At 27.3% G+C, this 23418-nt stretch overlaps 1 protein-coding gene across 3 annotated transcripts in view; it reads left to right on the top strand.

Moving 5' to 3' along the window:
• Positions 1-22673, top strand: part of LOC113549620 (adenylate cyclase type 5) — a 193118-nt gene extending 170445 nt beyond the window's left edge. For 2 of the 3 annotated variants that reach the window (XM_026951009.1, XM_026951008.1), the window contains exons 5-25: positions 2172-2378; positions 3913-4087; positions 4190-4458; positions 4822-4971; positions 5037-5158; positions 6248-6340; positions 6477-6623; positions 6732-6890; positions 6972-7113; positions 8219-8325; positions 11360-11501; positions 11712-11809; positions 12005-12089; positions 12197-12313; positions 12433-12543; positions 12652-12788; positions 15575-15711; positions 15782-15891; positions 19859-20210; positions 21358-21482; positions 22448-22576. In XM_026951009.1, the coding sequence (XP_026806810.1) occupies positions 2172-2378; positions 3913-4087; positions 4190-4458; positions 4822-4971; positions 5037-5158; positions 6248-6340; positions 6477-6623; positions 6732-6890; positions 6972-7113; positions 8219-8325; positions 11360-11501; positions 11712-11809; positions 12005-12089; positions 12197-12313; positions 12433-12543; positions 12652-12788; positions 15575-15711; positions 15782-15891; positions 19859-20210; positions 21358-21482; positions 22448-22576 (3114 nt within the window). Of the gene's footprint in view, positions 1-2171; positions 2379-3912; positions 4088-4189; positions 4459-4821; positions 4972-5036; positions 5159-6247; positions 6341-6476; positions 6624-6731; positions 6891-6971; positions 7114-8218; positions 8326-11359; positions 11502-11711; positions 11810-12004; positions 12090-12196; positions 12314-12432; positions 12544-12651; positions 12789-15574; positions 15712-15781; positions 15892-19858; positions 20211-21357; positions 21483-22447 lie in introns of all 3 variants that reach the window. The other variant, XM_026951010.1, reaches the window with a different exon arrangement.
• The last annotated feature ends 745 nt before the right edge of the window (positions 22674-23418 follow it).

Raw genomic sequence — 23418 nt, 5'->3', positions numbered from 1 at the left:
AATTGTTGTTTAATTTACTAATTATTTGGTACATATAACATTGCTTTTTTTTTACATTGTTTTTTTTTTTTATTGTTATTAATTTATTTCATATTGTATTTATTACTTTGTTACTATGTGTTAATTACATTATAATCGTGTTAATCAACTTTAGAAACCTTCATTTTTTAAATCAACAATTATTTTTTTTACACCATAAACAATTGTATTTGGTAAGTTGACTATACTTCTATGGCCATCACATAAATTACTTTTTAAAGATTGTATTACAGATCTATATCAAAATTAGAACAAACTTAACTATTACCTACTGGATAATTGACTTATTTTTAAATATTGATAATACATTCCCCGCTTTGAAGAATTTTAATGTATAAGAATAAGAATACTAAATTTAATTTAACTATACATTATTATCTCAAATAAGACACTTGACTAATTTTTTTTCTGACTTCATAAGAAAAAAATGTTTTGATTGATTTTTTTATGAATTCAATACCAAAACTTTCAATATCATCATATAGCTCCTAACTATAATGTGTTTAAATATTTAAAATCCTTTAAACCATAATATTATATAATGACATAAAAAGGGTATTATAAGTAAAAGATAGTATAGAATATTTTAGCACTATTTTCTTTTTTGTTTATCATGCATGTGTACAATATGATCTTCTATATAAATTACTACGTCGCTCATAAATATTATATTTTTTTCTCCCCAAATAGCTTCAAAACGATATTGTATGGCAATAATGAGCAAAAACATGAATTAATTCGTTTATAATCATGCATTTATATTGTTTTTGTATGATAAACTTTTTAAATTAATACTTTAATGTGGCTGTATGATTTGATTTTTTTTTATAATTGACTACTTTCAAGAAATTAAACATAATTATTGATTATTAATTAATTAATAAAAATATATTAATTATTCGATGTATAGAATACCTCATAGTGTTTGTTCCCTACAACAAACTTCTTGTAACTAGTTTTTTGTAAATCTTTTTTTTTAATTATTACTATGATATAACAACAATATCAACCAATATTAGCTTTTAAGTTTTTCCCCCTTTGTAAATCAAAAATTAAATCGTTTTATTCAACGGAATAATTATTATAATTTGATACTAAAATACTAGTTTTGCAAAATTCAAATTTGAAAAAAATAGTTTGAAAATTATATGGTTTGGTCTGATGGGATGTCTAACATAATTTAAATTACTATCACAAACAAATATATTCTTGTTTTACAAAACAAATTATGAAGATTAAATTGTACAATAATTATTTTTAAATGTTTAGTCATATTATAGTAATGAACATATTAATAGCTACTAACGCATTAAAAAAAAAAAACAGCAATCCATTTATGATACACTAAAAAAAATCACTTTTTCAGATTTCCTATATAAATTATAATAAAAAAAAAAATAGTTATGTTTACTTGAATAACTATGTATATAGTCTAATCAGTGTCAGTTATAGTATAAGCCCACGATCGTGTACTTAGTATCTGCTACCATAATATCATAGGTATTATCTAATACTTAAATATTGTATTATAGTCAAATGATAATCTAAATACAATTTATTTTAGTTGGCAAGTAAATGTTTTGTTTTGGTATACTTCTGACGTTACTCTATGTTAATTTTAAAAATTTCAAGCTTCAGCGTTAAGTCGCACTCGAAGTAATAAAGATTTTAAACGGTACAATAATTAAATACACACACACACACACACACACATACACTATTATACCAACTAAAATTTTGGACGATTATGTCTTTGAAAATAATTACTCATAAATAGGAACAGTTTAACAAACACAATCGCCTAGCAGCTAATATACGTACTTACATACTTATAATTACTTACCGGCCCTCTCTGTCATCCCGCACGTTCGGAACAAACACGAACGGCTGCGGTGTTATATACGCACACGCTATACACAGTTGGTGGAGAGGTTGAAGTTTATGAATTTATATAGGTGTATGGTAGACGGTAATCGTATGCCGTGAGAATCACGGTAAGTTGCTGCGAGAAACAATAAAGTATCACGAACCCGTTTTCGATTAATATAATATTATATTGTGGTCTCGCCGTCGCGATCATATCGACTCTGTAACGTAAATATTGAATGGAAAAACAAAATATTGTGTTAAAGAGCCGCGGTGCCAGCGAAACAGTCAATTACTCGGAATCCGATCAGCAGGCAGACGCGTGCGAAAGGGTTTCACTATCGCCCAACAACAAGTTCGTGCCTGGTCTATCCGAGGACAATGGGGACATTCTACGTGATTTTTCCAAGCTCGGATGTTGCCAAAAGATCACCACACTGTTGACTTCATCACACCAGTTCAATAATTTACAGGTAAGGAGATGTATTTTTTTATTTTTTTTAAACTGAGGTTTGAAATTTGTTGCTCAACCGGCTTGACTTGTACAAATAGAGGTACAAATTAATATTAGCTGCAATTAATATTCTATGAAAACTTTTTTTTCATAAAAAATTACAATGCTCGCGAATAAACTTCACTAACAAAGCGTCTTAATTGTTAATGAACAACAAAAGTCAATTATAACGAAACTTTTTTAAATTTTTAAGTTAATAAATTATTCGACCAAAATTAAAATCATCAAAATAAAATATATTTTATTTCTCCCGTCTACATGTTCATATGTCAAAAATAATTTCTAATCTGACATAATTGGTAATGAAATATTTTAAATGTATACAATTATTTTTTTTTTAATTTGGTATTATTAAATTAAATTTGAATTAAAACACTATGTGTACAGATATTTTTACAAAAACGTATTAGTCTATCTAACCGTAGCTGTAGCTTAGCTCACACATATTTATAATCTCAAGTATAAAATCTTAAGTAACAAAAAATAATATATCATTGTTTTTAGAGTTTAAATAACTTTTTTGTTAAATTTGTTAAAATAATAAAATTTATTTTGAAATAATTTTCAAGGCATGCCTACAACAATTGGATTTTACCTATAATCAAGTATTTTATTAATTGATACTCTTTTTTGACTTTCGTTTTGCATATACAATATACGTGCATATAATACTTTTTAAATTTTTTTTCACAATAATAAAAAAGAAAAATTAATAATTGAGAAATCATATTTAATATTTATATAGATTATTGTTCATTTTATTATTACCTTCTAACATCGTGTTTGTTATATGCAGGGTCATGTCAAATTAGGTTGAATTAATTATTTTTTAATTTATATAAATAATTGTATTATTATTTTATGGAAAAAAAATTGAATAATAATAAAATTACTCAATATGTTTTTGTACTATTTTACATTCTATGTATAGCCATAAATACGTAATGGATTTTCTGTTAAAATTATAATAACCTAATAACCGTATATTTAGGATAAAATTAGTATGTATTGCTTCTTAGGATTAAAGTCTAAGAGAGTCTTGAGATTATTAATATTTATGTGTGAATTATATGTCGCTGAATAATGTATCACTATTAAATCATTCGCTTAATAATATGACGCTGGTTTTTAATTAGTATAACCGTGATTGTAGTCCTTAGATTAATTTTAACTTGAAACACTTCACACTAAATAATAACCAAATAATTCGAACAAAAGCGTCTTCTCCCACGTGGTGCACATTCCAGTGAAACTTGTTTTAACAACTTAGAATATTGCCGTGCCAATAATATACGAGACTATAAATTCATTTATTTACAAACAATTTTACTGATTATAATGTAACGATTAATCGAAACGTAAATAATACGATATTAATTAACGTATACGTCGAGGTGGCTTATCTGCTCGTGAATACATAACATGAGTTTAATGTTTATTCATAACGCGTTATAGTATCCGTCCGTGTACACGTGCGTGATTTCTATTAACAGGTGGAAATGCTCTACCAAAGATATTTTCTACGAACCAACCAAAGCCACATGGTCCATTTGTTGGTGCTGCTCTGTATACTGTTTACGTGTATGGCCATAGCAGTTGTCCTTTCCGACTACGAGACTCAGGTTCAATGTTCCTTGTTACTTTTGTGTTGTATACTTATTTACCTAGGTAAGTTCGCGGGTCTCCCGACAGTGCATAAAACATATTAAGTCCGCCCAACTCTGTAATACTATCTACGTGTTTAATGTACCGATTGTACTCTGTCTGCAGTCATAATAGGCATAGTGTCACGGTCCGGATTGAACGAAGTATATCTAAGTTTCGTGTCCTACGTGGTGCTGGCCACGTTCCTGCTGATTGAGTTGTCTTTCGGCGTGTTGACCAGATCGCAAGCCGTCACTGTACCCACGTTAGTGTTCGTCTACATTTCTTACAGTTTGCTGCCGGTCAAGTTACAGTACGCCATTGTGGCTGGTACTGTTTTCATGTTGTCGCAGTTGATATTCACCCTGTCCATGGAACAGGGCCTATCAAAACAGGTAACCAGAAAATACACTTACCTTGCCAATTAGCTACTTTTGTTGTTTTTTTCCGTTTTAAATATTTAATGGTTGTTTTTAATATTGAAAATACGTGAGATACTACACCCTCGGGTGTATCATTTATACACGTTTGACTATGTATATTATAATAATAACAATAAAAATCATAGTAATAATATTTTTCCATCCAGAATTCGGGTATTTATAGAATACCCGACTGAAATTGTTATTTTTTATTTCGATCTAAAAAAAAATACTAATGAATAATGACTCTCCCGATCGGTTATTTGATTTGGTTATGAGTTCAAGACCTATTTGTACGTATATAGCGGATAAAATAAAACATATTTTGAATTTCAGAGTTTCATTAATTTGCTATTGTTGGCGTGCACAAACGTGACTGGTGTTATGATGCATTACCCAAATGAAGTGGCGAAGAGACAAGCATTCTTGGAGACCAGACAATGCGTCCAGGCGAGACTGACTACGCAAAAAGTTAATCAACAACAGGTACGGAGAAAAAAATTAATTTAATAATCGTCCCACATATTCACATCGAAGTATTTTACAAATAGGAGAGGTTGCTTTTGTCAGTACTGCCCCGCCATGTCGCTATGGAAATGAAGGCCGACATCGCAGGTAAACGCCATGACAGCATGTTCCACAAGATTTATATACAAAAGCACGAGAATGTCAGGTATCTATAGTATTAAAACATAATAAAATTGATTTCACTAAAAATAGGCCATTATAATTATTGGTGATTCACTACAATATTACAATAATAATATGACCGTATAGTATTATTCAGATATTAAACAAAATACCTATATAGTTAATTCCATGCGACAATATCACAATATTCACATTTTAAATACGTTTTACAATATTTGTCCAGTACATATTGTTAATATTCACAGAATACTAATATTTACAAAATATTAAACAATATTAAAAATCCTAATTTATGAAAATTAAATAAATCTTTTTTTAACATAATATCAAAATATTATATATTATTTTATAATATGATATAATCAGCAATGTTCTTAGTCACTTTTGTTATTATTTTAAGACTAATTAAAACTATGTACCTATTAGAATGATTTTTTTTAATAAAGTAATTTACATTTTTATAATAACGTATAATTTTGTTTTATCAACTTAACACTACAATAACATTATAACTAATTTATAGAATAAAAGTATACATTAATTATATTATATTATAATATAATATGTTTCTAAGTAAAATAACGTTGGGGAGTAGTTAATTTTTTTTTTTTTTGAACAGCACTCTACAACTCGTATTCAAATCATTTTACAATAATTTATTTTGGCATAGTACATCTCTTTGTTTTAAATATAACAAACTGGAGGATATACAAATAATGTTGAAAGCCAATTTCGTTATTAATTATTTCAGTTATAAATTAAAATAAAATTTAAATTGCAAACAACAAAACCTACTGGTGTTTTCACTATACTACACATAGTGATACTTTTAAAAGTCAAAATACAAACACTTGTGTGTTCGTCGAACCGTTGACTTTTAGTTATTTCCTTTACAATAAATAATGAATGTTCAATATAGGTTACATTTAACATTCATAATTATAATACCCGCCTAGTTTTATAAATTGTACCTAAATACACGTACCTACTGGTATATTTAAATAATTCATAAACAAACAACGTAATATGTATTTAATGTAATAGTATTTAACTTTTAGGTATTGTGGTCTTAATCGAAGTGTTTGTAATATTATTTTTGTATACATTGTAGCATTTTGTTCGCGGACATATGCGGTTTCACTAGTTTATCCGATCAGTGTACAGCTCAAGAACTCGTAAGGCTACTTAACGAATTGTTTGCGAGGTGATATACGAAAAACGCCGTATCGGCTTAAAATTGCATGGAGTTTTACTCGTTATATAACAATATATAGTAGTCGGATACGATACGGAAAGCGACAGACTTTTATATTGATATGTTCTTGGTGATTTGTGTATAGGTTCGACCGGTTGGCTCAAGAAAACGCGTGTTTACGAATCAAACTGTTGGGGGACTGTTATTACTGTGTGAGTGGTCTGCCTGAGCACAGGCCGGACCACGCCAACTGTTGCGTCCAGATGGGTTTGGACATGATCGACGCCATAACGTAAGTGCACATCGCCGCATCATGCATGAGGAATACAAATCTAGTATTGACTGGCATAAATGGAATATTTTTTTTAAATAAAAATTTTAATATCACATTCCTTTTTAGGTTGGTGAGAGACGTGATGGACGTCAACGTCAACATGAGGGTGGGAATACACTCGGGTCGTGTGCACTGCGGCGTCCTGGGACTTTGCAAATGGCAGTTCGACGTGTGGTCAAACGACGTGACGTTGGCGAATCAAATGGAAAGCGGTGGAATACCTGGGTAAGATCGATTGTTTTTTTTTTGTCACATTCTATACATATATAGATTTTCGAACAACGAAAACTGTCGTTTGGCGTACAGGAGAATACATATTACTGCGGACACGCTCAAGTATTTGGGCAACGCTTACCAAGTGGAACCCGGTAACGGTGGTGAGCGGAATGCGTTTCTGAAGGACCACAACATCGAAACATACCTTATAGTGCCGCCGGAAACAACTTACGTTAGTAGAAATAATAAATAAACATTCTTAAATGTATAGTGAAACTTATGTTTTACAATATTATACGTAAATTCCAAATACATATTGTAAAACGAATTATTATTATTCTCGAGAATTAGTATTAACCATTAAAAATCAAGTTTAATATATTATTCTGTAAATTAACTGTTGAATACCGTTAAAAAAAAAACAACCTAACTTTAAGCAAATACCTAATAAAATAAAAATCAATATTGGAATAAAATATTTATTAAATAAACACAATCGTGTATTCGCAAGTATTTTAAAATAAATGTATATTAATAAATAAAATACATTTTAGAAATACCTTACAAATTATATGAGACTAATATATGAAATAAAAAATAAATACTATAAAATAAGTAACAGTTATTGAAAAAACAGTATTAAAAAAACTTTGTACTTATTTTCTTTATTTTTTATTCAATTTACAACGAATAACTATAAAATATTCATTCTTCAATTATTGTTTTTTCTATAAAAATAGTTTAGGATTTCATCAGATTGTATTTACAAAAATAATGTCAATATAATTTTAATTTTTTATTACCTGGTTAACTCTCAATATCTCGAAAATCGATTGGAACAAAATAAAATTCAAAAAAAATAACTTTATATATATATAATATGCATATTAATATAGATAAATCAATAAATTCATGTTTTTGTTAAATTATTATAATAAATATTTATTAATTATATCAATTATTATTGTAAATAATTAATTATATTATTGAAACTTTTCAAAAAAAAACCGTTTTTATGAAATATCAACTATCTAATATTGAATTTAATTTTTCAAACGACATTATAATTGATAAATCCTTCTAGTTCCGAGATGTATTGTGTGTTGCAATTCAACACAAAAATTATTTAAGACAAATAAAATTTAATTAAATATCTTTAGTCTTAACTTTTATATCTCAATTATATTTAAAATAAAATCTATAGTTTAAAATGCTCAGTCTGGCATCATAGCATAGGTATATGAAATAATATTAATTCGGTACAAATATCCTAAAACCATTTTTGTTTTATTTTTTTGTGAAATTCTCTATAGATAAATAACTATTTTTTTATTTAGGTATCTCAATACTACAAAAAACAGAGTCCTGGTCATGCTCATAATGGTAATATATCAAAAGAATTCAGAATCATGGGACACAACCAACGTCATAATACATTTACATGGTAAAGTCCAACATTAAATTATATAGTAGTGTAATATATATATATATATAAAGGTACTATTTCAATTGTATTCACTGTTTGCTACAATGGACTGAGTGGGTTTAACAATTAGTTAGTTTACATGAAGCTTGTACCGGCAGATAAAATAATATTATTATAATATATAGGTTACATTAAATAATAAATTTGAGCTAAGGGTAAGCTGAATGATGGTCATATACCGAAGTCCTGCACTTGTAGTACAACATTATTTTTATACAGAATGTTCTAGTGTGATTTATATATCAAGTACTAATATGTAAATGTGTGTAAAAATGAAATATGTACGAATGGTACAAAATATTAATAACAAATTATAACTCTGGATAAATTGATTTTCATTTAAAGTAGTTATTAATACATATAATATTATTATCTAAAGTAAAAAATGTACGTATAGGTGGTAGTCTCTTTATTTGATATTTTTATCAACTTTTATATTCCCATTATTTATATTTTTTATATTTCGTAGTTAATATTTAGGAACTCGACAATATTATTTATAAAATATATAAGTGGAGATCTCGATGTATTAGAAATGATGATCGTTATCAATTATCGATATAGATCACTTTTTTAAATACACGATTGATATTACATGTATAATCGTGTCTGATGGTGTATATAAAATACTGGGTGGTTCACCCACTGAGCATATTAGACAAGTATATTGTTTCATTAAATAATGGATTAATTCAAATTCTGATTTTAAAATTTTTAAATGTACTTATAACAAGATTTTTTTGTAGGTACTACTTAATGAATGTCCCGTGACAATAAAAACTTCCATCTTCTTCAAATGAGAATAGCATTTTCATTGTTAATTATTTAGTAGTTCAATTTTTTTTTTAATTTTGAAATACTAATTTCATACTTGGAGGAGCATTTTTTCAATTATTAAAATGCTTATATTAAAAATAAAAGTCCATAAAAATTGGTTTTAAAGAAATATAAAATAACTGACATAACCTAAATTAACTATTTTTTAAACTATAAATATTAATAAATTTATACAAATAACTACAATTTTCAAATGATTACCATAGCCCCATAGCCCATATCTTCAAACCCTTTGTAATGTACCTACTACCCACTATCCTTAATACATAAGCTTCAAACTCAATAGCTGCTCGTTTTAATTTGATATTGATGCTACAAAAATTTCAGAAAAATTATATTTTAGGTAATTTGCTTTTTAAAAGGGAGATTATCATTTGATAAACAGTAGGAAACTCAGTATAAGTGGTACAAAAAATTTCTATGATTTAAAAATGTAGTCTTTGATTAAATTTGAAAAAAACAATAATCAGATTTTAAATAATTACGTTATTCGAGGAAATAAAAGGGGTTAACACGCTTAGTGAATCACTGTGTTTGTAATTTGGCAGCTTTTTGTCTACAACGGACGGGTTATGAACATCCGCATTGTATAATGTATAGAACAATAAGTGAACGAGTAAATTATCGAAAATATGTCAGCTAACCCCTATACGGATGACTCGCATCAGCACTTTCAACAGTGCAGAGACTACAAGTTAACACTTCTGTAATTTTTTTCAATTCCTGTGCCTTTGTAAATCGAACAATATAACTATGCAACTATATATAGAGTTACAACGGTGTAGCTAGCAACATTATTTACGATCAACTTTTTGTTATAACCTCGTCTACGTTATTGGCTGTTTTAAATAAAAAGATAATATAGGTTATATGTGATCTAATAAATGTGTTTATATCCTATTTTGATGTGTGTTATTTTTTAGTAATTCTAATACTAATTATTTGTCTTAAGGTATAGTTAGTAATAATAATGCAAATTACAAGTTTACGCTGTTGAATTGCATATAAAACGTCTTATTACGTATTGTGCAAGCAAAGGTGAATACAACACTGAAACCAACCTCAAAATGAATTGTATAATTTTCATTAATGAAACTTGTTTAATGCTTCGTCATCATTTAGAAGTTCGATTCCATGTAAAATATACGTGTACTTACTAAGTTCTTAAAAGTTTTGTCATTCTATTCTCTTGAAGCTTATATTGAGACATACGCAATACTTACTGAAACTGAACACGACGTGTATAACATGAGTAATAGTTTCCATTGTCACCAGTTGGTAATAAACTTTTTAGAACATGCTGATCGTACTATATTTTTGATGCCAAAAATCATGCACTGTAGTCACACAAATATTAGTAACTATTAAAAAATAGTACTAAGCAATTAATTGACCGATATATCCCATATAAATGTATATATTTTTAATGCAATGTGTGTATTTATATTATATTAATGTAAAAATGTTACTAATGTAACAATATAACATAATTTAATTTATAAGTATTACGATTTATAAATTAAAACGTAACTATTATGTGTTTGTACAATGGCTATTATCACCTAACACTTATTAACTAATATTTATACACAACACAGTATAGTGTATGATATTATAGTCATAGTATTTTATAATCTGTGAATTCCCACGAATATTTTCTTTTATCTATCATATGATTTAAGATGATGATGTAGCCAATTTAAAAGCCTTATCTTTTCAAAAAGAATTATTTTAAGTTAAAATAATCGTTTTTATTAAGTATTCATAGAATTATGCATTTTACATTTGTAATCTCACAAACCCGCGATACTTAACGGAAAATAACTAAACTATTTATTTTTAATCATGTCTACAAATTGGTTTCTTGCGATTTTTTTGCAAATAACACGAAAAAAAATGATGAATGTAGCCTTCCAATTTAGTAACTGTTTATTATACAAATTGTATTATATTTTAAGGGCTTTTTTTTACATCTAGCTGAGTAAATATTATTTTATATTTTCGTGATGAATTACTAACGACCATTGTCACCGACTAAGACCGGTGTATTATACCGTCACGTGAAAATCAAACGTATACGTAATACGTCATTATGATTTGTACACCTACGATAGTACGTCTTGTGGCTTAACGCGCGTTTTTCTTTCGTTTTCAGCAAAGACGAACCCGAACTGAATCACGGCGAGGTGGACGAATACCTGTTGTGCGCTATCGACGCTCGAAGCATCGACCGTCTTAAATCACAGTACTGCTACCCGATAACGTTGAAATTCCGCGACACCAACATCGAACAAATCGTGAGTACCGATAATAATAATAATAATAATATGACACCAGAGGCTGTGGTCACTGGTCCAATACATAATGATATCGTTTATAATGACATAAGGTGCGCAAGGTGCGTTACATTAGCACCGCCATCGTCGTGCTCGAAAATACTATAATATTAATATTAATAATAATAATAATAATAATTCCCTAACTAATCGGTACCGTCTGTTACGCAGTACAGCAAAGTGCCCGACCGGATGCTCTACACCTACATGACGTGTACGGTGTGTATATATTCGGCTATTACCGCGGGTCACGTGATAATTCTACCGTTGTAAGTATATAATTACTATATGTCATCGTGTGTTATAATAACGCTTCTCGTTCTCGAGCCAATGTAACGTCGTAATCCTCTTGGCCGCTGACACCTTTCTGTACGACCCGAGTACCCGCAGCGACGTCTTAACGTTTCCGGGACATTGACTCGACGGCGTGTTTGTTAATGCTTTCCGTTTTACATTTTCCGTAGGTCCTATTTGTTACTGGGATGTTTAGTAGTCGGATGGCTGACAATCTTCATGTCGGCAGTAGTAATTTTTCGCAATCGTCTGATGGTAAGTAAACCCACCTTAAACGTCACCATCAATTCATAATATTTTATATAACGTACCAGCTGCGAGTACGACAATATTGTATTTTACATACTCTCTGTCCATTTAAGGAAATGACGGAACCGTTGAAAAAAGCGTCGCAAACAATCAACCAGAATCGGTCCATAGCTCAATCGCTGGCTCTCGCCATAATCGTCTGCTGCTTTTTTACTTCCATGACGCCGCTGGTAACTTATATGCCATACTTTATAATAGTATAATAACCGCTGTTCTGTTCTCGGTCGAGTTAACTGTGCCATAGGTACTACGATTAATCCACAACCGCCTGTTATTGCTTTATTTTCAGATCATTCACAAATTGGAAGTGTGCTTCAACGAACAAAACAAAAATGTAACCGAAGTATTGGTCATCGAAAATCCGATTATGCGGGAGAGCGCTTGTCAACTTTTATTCAATGTAATAAATTAATGACACATTTTAACGGTTTATAAAATATTATGTAGGCGTTCGTATCATTATATTATTAGTATTGTAACATTTTGCTTTTTATACATTTTTTCACAGTACTTGACCGTGTGTGTAATCATCCTGATGATATTGGTTGCTGTGTACCAAGTACTCATCAGTCTAGTCAAACTTTCCTTGTTGATATTTATATCGACTTGTTATTTTATATTTTCCAGCATATTCCTTAATCACAGGTGAGTAATTGTAGCCTATACTAAATAACTGTTTTTACACATTTTATCAGTTGAATATTTTTATATCTCGCTTAAGTCAAAATTATAACACACTTTACAATTATTCGTACTATTTGAAGGTATCTAAAAGAAAAAATTTAAAATTGAATTTATATCTGTCGTCTGCCATTGTTGCAGATATCTTTGTAACATTCATTATAGTTAATATACAAATTAAATACTAAAATATACATACCATAAACAATAGCAACAGATTAAGTATTATTTTAAAATTGATATTTTCTAGCTCCGTCCAAATTATTATATATGTTTTCAAAATCGCACATCGCACACTGCAATTAATCTGATATTAACCATCAATATTTAAAAAAAAAATATTTATTTACAACAATAGGTATGAAATCATACTACACATATTAATTCATATAAACATAATAAATATAATTTTAGAATTTTTATCCAATTGTGTTTTGTATCAATAAACACCAAAAACCTTTTAAAATAGTTCTCTAACTCCTAGCTACGAACAACTACTACGTGTCCATAAGGTAAAGAAATTATTTTCCTAGATAACTAAGGTTGTAACTATATCCATTCCGTAGACCACATTACTCAATACCTAAAAATATAATAGATTGTGAATAAATCTAAGTTTATACCCAGGATATAATATATAAGATATATACAAATCTATTAAGAAATTGAATATTTAATACAGTAATGTACAGTATAAATTTATAGATTTACAGTATATATTTTACAACTTTAATTGAAGAAACCGTTTGGTTTGTTTTGAGATTTATATTTTTCATTCATGGAATGGAAATGTCATTAAAACTAAAAATTTGGTAAAAAGTTCTTTTTGTTAACATAAAGACATAAAGTGACAATTTAATATTAAAGTTCTTATGTATTATTTATATCGTAAAATTGATAAAACATTTTATTAAACATGGTTAAAGCGTTTTCCGAGATAGGTATAAAAATAAAAATGCAAATTCCGAAAAATAATTAGTAACTAAAACTTTCATTATTCTCGGAATAAAGAAAAAATAAACAAGATGTTATGAAGTTTTTTATTTTTCCCATCTGACAAGTTGGATTTTTTTTACTATCAAATATTACTGGTTTAACTTAAAAATGTATATTTTCTATAAATTTAAAATTTTTCTAAAAAAAAAAAAAAATAATGTTTGCTCAAATAGTTATATAATTAAATATATACACTAATAAAAATATGCATTAAAATATAACCTCTTATTATAGACCACGTAGTCTGGTAAATTAAAAATAATTATATTATATAATCAAAATTATAAGCTCTTTTTGAAATTTAATTCAAATTTTGTTATAAATTATTTTAAGAATATTTACTACGCTGATAAAAGTAATTTTATAGTGCTATGCTAGAAGTATTGGCCATAAAGATGGGAGATTAGATGAAAATGTATTTTTGTTCTTTAAGAAGATTCATCACCGATATCCAACTGAATAAACGAGTTTTAAAATTTTCATATTATTAGTTAATTTTGTAAAAGTCGACTGTTCAATAATAAGGTATAGCCGCGAGGGACAATTATTATCTTCATTATAATACTTCAAAGAAAATATTTTTACCGTTTTATCTCATCCCTATTTTTCTAATCTACGTATAAATTTCGTTTATTTTATTTTTATTTATTATTATGTTTTTTTATATACATAATATATATACATCTTTTTGAACTTAAAAAGCTTTGAGTCATCATTATATTACTTTTTATGCCTGACTTATTTTTATTTCTTTGAGTAGGTAGTAAATTTTTAAAGGTTTGTGTTTAACTTGATATTAAATTAAAAATTTAATTGCTAATATATTTCTAAAAATAATATAATATTATGTAAATATATTATAGGTGGTTAAATAGGCACTAAGTACAAAATCAAATTTTCTATACCTTCCCCAAATTATATAATACTTATGCTTTCGAATGAACACCAACTAAAATTTAAAAAGCAATGATTAAACAAACAATATTTCGTTAAATTGGTTTGTTGGTTCCAAAATAAATCGCTATTATTTTAGTAAATAAATTACTTAAATGATGTTTAATATTTAGTTTTCTTGTTTTTTTGTTTTTTTTGTTTTTTTTTTTTAGTTTATTTACGCTAACAAAACACAGAAAGTATTGTTTATACATTATATTTTAAAAGCTGTATTGCGATGAATTTAAATTAAATTAGTCTACAAATTATGATGTATTTTGATTTCTAAATAGTAAATCGTAAATACTAACCAAGAACAAAATAATAAATCAGCTATTTTTATTGAGCTAAAATAATTATCTAAATAAAATTAAAGTTACCGTATAATTAAGAATTATTTATACAAAAAGAAAATCAAGAAAATGTTATAATAATTTGACAACTAACTGTTGCAATTTTTGAATTTACTAAAAAGTAAATAAATAATAATTATAGTTAAACATTGCATATTGCATGTTTACATTTGCAAACTTAACCTTGTTTATTGATTTTGATTTACTGCTCTCAGCAGTTGTCAATTCGATCAGTTATACCTAATGGATTGTGTTAGTTTAATATATTATAATTATTATTTTATCGCCCGAAATTCATGATTGACTTAAACTATTGCGGATGACTGATGATTTATGATTACTATCTGTGATGAGTACTGCATTTTTATTCCCACATAATTCCAAACATATTATATAATCGATTTCCTTCACACATAAACCTTATCACTAGGAAAATATTTTACATTCAAAATTTGTCTGACCACACAGGCCAATAGAAGAATCATTTTGGATTCGCATACTCATGTTTGTCGTTATGTTGGGGCTGATTGTTGCGTTAATTCTACAAGCACAGCAGACCGAAGTTACTTCTCGGCTAGATTTTTTGTGGAAATTACAAGCTACTGGTAAGTAATAAATCGATTGTTATTTATAAATTATTCATAAATAAATGTATTTGGCGACGTCTATTTTCAGAGGAAAAAGAAGATATGGAACATCTAGAAGCTTATAACCGTAAACTTTTAGCAAATATACTTCCTGTTCATGTTGCTGAACATTTTTTGACTTTGGACAAACCCGTAGACGTAAGTAATATTTCGGTCTACGAAATAACAATAATGTAAAGAATATGACACTTTTTTCATTAGTCTTATTTTTAATTTGAATTGCCCCTCAGGTAAAATATGATGCCTGAATTAAACTTTTAAACAACACAAAAGTTTTGTCATAAAAATGTAATACTACAGAACGTCGGAGAGTAATATTTTTCGTTTTGTGCATAAATGTTCAATATGTTTATTGTTGCGCGTAAATAAGTACTATCAATAAAACAACATATTATTTATTGAGAATAAAATTACGAATATAATAAAAAATACAATCAGAAAGAATTAGGCAATAGTTCAATAATTACTACAAAATAAGTATTATGATTAATTGTACAAATTTTCATTCAAGATATATTTCAAATGAATCAAGAATATTCAAAAAAAAAAAATACAGAATTATTTTATAATTATTTAATAACCACACAACTAAAATATTTCCAAAAGATTTTTTAGGTGTATTTATATTTATATTTAAATAAAAATTGGTAGTATAAAAGACATATTGTTCGATACCTAATTTAAGTAAAAACTCAATAGATAACGGTATACTGGCCGGTAATTAATTAATACTAAAATATGGTTTTAACAAGCCTATAGCATTATCTTCATAATTCTAAGAATTTTCTTTAAAATTATTTTAAATAAAAGGTTACTTGAATTGCCACTTTCACAGCTTCTCGTAAAAAACCATTTTTAATACGTATTGTTTTAAGAAATCGATGACTTGGTGTGTACTCTAAATTAGTGAATTTATACTTTTTCTATCGATTACTGTTGACTAGATGCATATTAATATATCAAATAGTTAAGTAAATTATAATGTTATCTTTAATTAAACTATTTACACAAATGTAAAAAAATCAAGATAAGTTTTAAATATTTGATTCTTATCAACTTGTCATTAAAAAACAGCTAAGTCCAAAACTATAAGTTGGTTACTCAATAAGTCAAAAATATAGAAAAATAACTGTGGACAAACCCACGAGGCCACGATTTTGGTTTCCTTGATTTGTATGACATACTATAATATAAGATATAACTGAAACCGCCAACAAGGCAGACTCGTTTTATAATTACCTACCTGTACGTAGAACAGAAAATTATCTGTGTAGAACCGAGACGCAACTTGAGCGGGAAAAAAGAATAACTACTATATTTTGGGATGTGATCCGTAAGCATCCATTCCGTAGAATCAAAGATGGTTTATTAATTGAATGTGTGTGTGGATTTAAAAAAAAAAATAAAATAATTTAAACATGAGTTGATATCAGGAGAAACAACAAGAAAAAACTGAAGCTAAAAAAGGAATTTCGCTAAATAAAAACAAAAAGTACAAAAGAGCCCAAAAATGCGTTTCACGGTTTTCGACAAAATAAAAAATACCATTATATGGACGAAATCATGGGTATGCGTATTGCGACTTATTTATCAAAAATAATTCACATACCGCCGCATACATTTACGAACAAGGCGATCCTTCTCGTCAGTTCTGGAGGATTACAGATGGTTTATTCATTGTGTATTTGTGTGTATGGTATTTAAAACGCATTCAGTTAAAATCAAAATTATTTAAGCTGGAGCTGGTATCTGATGAAATAACAAGCACAAACTAAAGCTAAAAAAAGAAATTTCGCTTTATAAAAACAAAGAGTACAAAAGAACGTATAAAATGAATTCGCGGTTTTCGACAAAACAAAAATACCACTATATTAATGAAATCACGGGCACGTGCATTACGACTATTTATTAAAAACGATTCACGTAACTGACATTTACCAAATCACTATTTCCGGTACCTACTGATAATCGCCAAATCGTTTGATGTATAAACATACCACGTAATACCAGTATTTATAATCAATCGTAATACCTAAACTCTTAAGTATAATGTACATAGTGTACAGAATGACATACCATAATACGAATGTGCACCTTTTTAATTTATGTTTTAAAAAGTGTACAATTGAACGCAAACTTTAGAGTTTCAAAAACATATTGCGAACTTTATTTTATTCTTGTAAAGTTATAATAAGTCAATAGATAAACAATACATACATAATGATTTTAATAAAGTGTAAGATAAGCTAATATCAATATTCCTTGACTCTATAAGACAATGTTTCATTATGACTAGTGAATATGTATTTTATTTAATGTCGTATTTGATTATCATTCAACTTAAGAGGATGTTATTGCACTACAAAATGTATAGAAAATAATATTTTTGAGAGTTTAACAAACCGGTTTGTTTAAATATAGTCCCAAAACAGTTTAATATACAAATTTAAATTTTTTTTTTTTTAAATTGTTTTATTTGTAAGGTTTAAATTGTTTAATTCAAAAAACAATAAAGTATAAAACCGTTATATCAAACCCTTAAAAATATTTTTATAGGTAATTTTAATCTAAGATTACTCAAAAGTTATAATACACAATACGTCATGATACGTTTTATAAATATTCCGTATGAGTTTGAGAGAGAGAACAAATATTGCATTAACATATTTTAAGGAATTTAAAATTTTCTTTCACATTAAACATTAATGATCGTATTGTGTTATTAATTTGAATTAATTTTTTTAATTTCATAATTGTATTACACCTACTCTATTATTATATAAAAAAGCTAATTTTTTTCTAAGGTGAAGGTACAATATTTATAATTATATTATAATATGTTATCTATGAAAAAACAAACAATATAATATATTGAAGCAGTGATAAATTTAAGTATGCAGTGCCACTTAAATGAAATATTATACTATGGAGGTTCTGAATAAATAAACAAGACATTATATTTTTTTAATAGGTATTAAATAATATTTAACATTTTAAACTTGCTACTTGTTCCATTTAAGTAAGTACTTAATAATATATTTTAAAAACCGACGTTGCATTTGAAAAATAAAATTTACCTATGACTTAAATTAATAATAATAAAAAAAAATAGCTGGTGATAATTACAATTTAAAGAAGTGACAAAAAAATAACTTCATAAAAGATAAGGACTGTAAAATGGATCATGTTTGTTACGAATAGTTTTGCTGGTTCTCTTCGAACTAAAAATATGCCTATATTTCCGGTCCTTACATATAGAAAAAAGTTAAAAAAATCGCTGAAAATTTGAGGTGAAACTAATTTTTTAACTTCTATTCGGTGGCTTGAGGAATTTTGCATATATTATTTTTTATAAAGTTGTCTACGGAAAAAAGTAGTTACATTAACATAGATGTTGTGGTTTATGGACGATTGAAATATTAAATTAGTCGAAATGTGTGAAGGATTTGTTCTAAAAAATATTTTTAATTTAGACGAAAACCGGCTAGTTTTCCTGTGCCTTGCCCAATAAAATTATGTATTTCAAAGGCGAGTATAGCAGTGGTGGAAAAATAAGTGAAAACAGATTACAGTTACCTATGTTATGTGTAAATATGGAGGGTGATTGGAAAGGCCCTAAGACTTCGGTGCTTACATTGCAGTTATAGATGTTATAGTGAACCGACTGACATTTTTTCTCAATAAAAAATGATGCAATTTCACTATCATTAGTTAGTCAACTCCAGTTTAATTTTAAGCAAATTTCAATAAAAAAAAAAAAAAAAAAAAAACTAAAATATATGAATTATATGATTTCTTTTGCACCGTTGTAAAATGCACGGGTGTACTCATATAATAAATATATATATATATATCCACACTTTAATAATAATAACCATATTATGTAATATACACCTTAAGTAAAAGTCAATAAAACTCAATTTTGATGCAAAGACATATACGATGTGCATATTTGTATATTTTATTTAATTAATGTTTGCTAATAGTGGACACTTTTCAATAGCAAACAATTCGAACGGTCCAATGAGTGTCCGCTATTCAGAGATTCCACTATACTGCTATAACAATATTTAACACTCTGTATACAACCTCTGATCTGTTGCAGGAATTGTACCACGAGCAGTGCGATAGCGTGTGCATAATGTTTGCGTCCATACCGAACTTTTCTGAATTTTACGTGGAACTGGAGGCCAACAACGAGGGTGTCGAATGTCTGCGGCTGCTGAACGAGATCATTGCCGACTTCGATGAGCTACTCAGTGAACCGCGTTTTCAGTGCATCGAGAAAATCAAGTCGACCGGCGCTACGTACATGGCCGCTTCCGGACTGACCAGGCACACGTGCGATAGCAAACAGTACTCGCACGTAACCGCAATGGCCGACTACGCACTCAGACTCCGTGAACAATTGGCATACGTCAACGAACACTCGTTCAACAATTTCCGCATTAGAATTGGTAAATTCCAATAAAAAACTAGAGTAAAATGTATAAGAATACAGGATAATCAAAATTTCCGAAAAATAATCTATGTACTTCGATATTAGGAACTTTGAAAAAAAATCCCTGAGAGAAAAATCTCACAGGAAAAAATGCCACCCTCAGAAAAATTTGCATTTATTTAAATTAATTTAAATTATATTAGATTACATAAACTGTCTTAATTATTTTAAATGAAAACATTTTACATGAATTGATTAAAGTAATAAATAACTGTAGCAATAGTCGACATATAAATCAGATTTTCGTTTTAAATTCTACAATTTACATTGCAATTTACAATTTACATACCAATTTACCTATCTCTCAATAAATAAATAATGTATAATAGTTTAGAGAAATTATTACAACGTGATATGACCACGACAGTTATATCGCCCGATTAATTAAGTATTATAGTTTTTAAGAATAGGTTACCAATATATACAAATATAATATACATATTTGTATGGGTAAATAAATATTTAGCCATGAGTTTGATATATTCCTTGTATATTCATGAAAACTCTAGAAAAATTATAATTATTGTATCTATTCTGCATTATATGCATATTACACGATTGAATATGAACTGGATTTCTTTCAAACAATTAACATTTTTTTTTTAAAGTTTCAAATAGTTCAAATAATTATAAAAATGTAAATACTTTTCAGTATAATAAAATCTATGCAAATACATTTAGCACAGTCGAATTTGAAAACAATTATTTTTTAACCATTTAACATTTTATTGGTACGTTCAAAATCCTAATAAGATAATGCGATCAAATATACAGATTATAATAATACAATTACGTTTGCCAAAACGCGTTATTATAATAATAACTTTATTTCTTACAATAAATTAATCACCCGTACATTTATAAATAATATAGTTGTTAATATTGCAGCGCAATCTATAAGCCAAATGTTGTGCTAAGTGAGCAATTAATATATATTACATCTACTACCCTGATGAGGAAAAAGATTTATAAACTTTTTTATGTATTTACTTTATTTGCCAAATTATAGCTATTATTTAAATAGTAGTATAATTCGTGATGAAAAATATAAAATAGCTAGGTACGCATAGTTAATATAAATCTTTATTGTGTATGACCCGCAGGTATAAATATCGGGTCAGTGGTGGCAGGCGTAATAGGAGCTAGAAAACCTCAATACGACATATGGGGCAATGCCGTGAACGTGGCAAGCCGAATGGATTCAACCGGAGTGTTGGATAAAATACAAGTACATTTTATTTCTTTTTCAACGTTTTAAATTGTCAACACGTCAAGTATAGTTATCTACTGCAGTAAAATGTCACAGCGGATGATGTTTGAATTATTATTTGACATTGTATGATTGTACGATGTATAAAATAATAATAATATAAATTTTCATCAAAAGAATTTAATTTTGTGCACAATTAATGGTTTAATTAAATTAATTTATCATATTGTAATATATAAATAAAGCAATAATATAAAATAATGTAAGCTACATGAATGTAAGAATAACAATGTGTGAGAGATATTACAATATTATACATTAGTTAGATATATAATGCATAAATGTCTCTGTGACCTGTGTTATTAAAACTTAACACATTTGCACGAGGAGTTAAATTTATTCATATATTTTTTAAATGGAATAATGATCCCTTTCTTTTGGATATGGCTAATTTTAAATTAAATATACATTATATTGTACATCTAAACATTAAACAATCGGTTAAGTTTATTTATATATATTATAATTATTTATTAAGATAGATATTTTTAAATTATTCTTGATAAATATTTTTCTAAATGAGAGAATATAGAAAACCCCTTCATCACCTATATACATTAAATAGGAAACTAATAGACATTGATAAATCATAGAAAATTATTCTGGACTGTCATTAAATTATGTTACTAAATTATTGAATTTGAGTGCCAGATAAAAGATGTGTATTCCATTTGGGATCAAATTAATGAACAATTTTACAAGCAAATTTTATAAAACCAAGTTTTTCAAATGTTTTATTTCTAATAACTAATAAAATCTATATGATAAAATGTTTAGTTAAATTTTACTCAACGGTCCTTTATAAAATTATAACAATATACTTACATATTATAATTTTACTAAAATATTTAAAATAATTAAATGTGAAATAACAATCCATGCGTGTTTTATGGCCTAATTGATTACTCCGTGCAATTTTTCAGGTAACCGATGAGGTGTATGAAATATTGAAGCTAAAAGGATACCCATTGACTTGTCGTGGTGTCATCGAAGTGAAAGGCAAAGGAAACATGGTTACCTATTTTTTGGACAATTATGCTCAACAAAATTAACCGATGTTGACATACATATTGTTATTGTTGTTATTACGAATCATATAATTATCGTTGTAAATAAAAATTCGATGTATCGATGTGTTAATAATTAATATTTAGTTTGCTGTTTGTGTATTTATAATTATTGAATTATCAACAGTCTTGTAAAAGATACTTTTTAAAAGTATTCAAGTACATATAAAGGTACTTATTTTGTAAGATATATAAAATAGGTACTCGCTTAAATACTAAGTAAAAAAAAGTATTTAATAGTATTTAAGTACAAATTAAAAAATATTTATGAATAGGTACTCTTAAAATACTTTCAAATGTTGAAAAAAAAAATTGTTTTTCTCTTATTAATCAAATAAATCAATTTTTATAGCTTTTTTTATTTCTTACATTAATTTTATAGAGGATTTTACATCCAATAATTTGGTATAACTAAATTGCTCATATGGTTTTGGTTGAATGTACATCATATAAAAAATATATTATATTACATATTTTTAATATGTTTTGTTTTTATCTAACGTGATTAAATTTAATAGAAAATATATAAATTAAAAACATAAAATATTTATAAATTATAAATTAGTATTTGATTTTAAATAATATAGATACTCTGAAAAAGTATTAAATACGTCGTCCAGTTCGTCCAAGTACTTTTTTTAAAAGTATTTAAAATATGTATTTGAGTTTTTAAATATTTGAATACTTTTATTCAAGTATTTTACAAGACTGAATTTAACAGAATTAAACTGAAAGATCGCTGAATTATGTTACGACTCACGTCCTACATAATTATTGTAATATTTATAGGCACAATGAAAAAGTTTCGTTCGTTTACTCTTATTGAA

Source organism: Rhopalosiphum maidis, chromosome 1 (assembly GCF_003676215.2).
Source record: "Rhopalosiphum maidis isolate BTI-1 chromosome 1, ASM367621v3, whole genome shotgun sequence".
Lineage (NCBI taxonomy): Eukaryota > Metazoa > Arthropoda > Insecta > Hemiptera > Aphididae > Rhopalosiphum > Rhopalosiphum maidis.
Note: the sequence above shows the minus strand (reverse complement) of the source record. Positions and strands in the feature narration are given on the sequence as shown.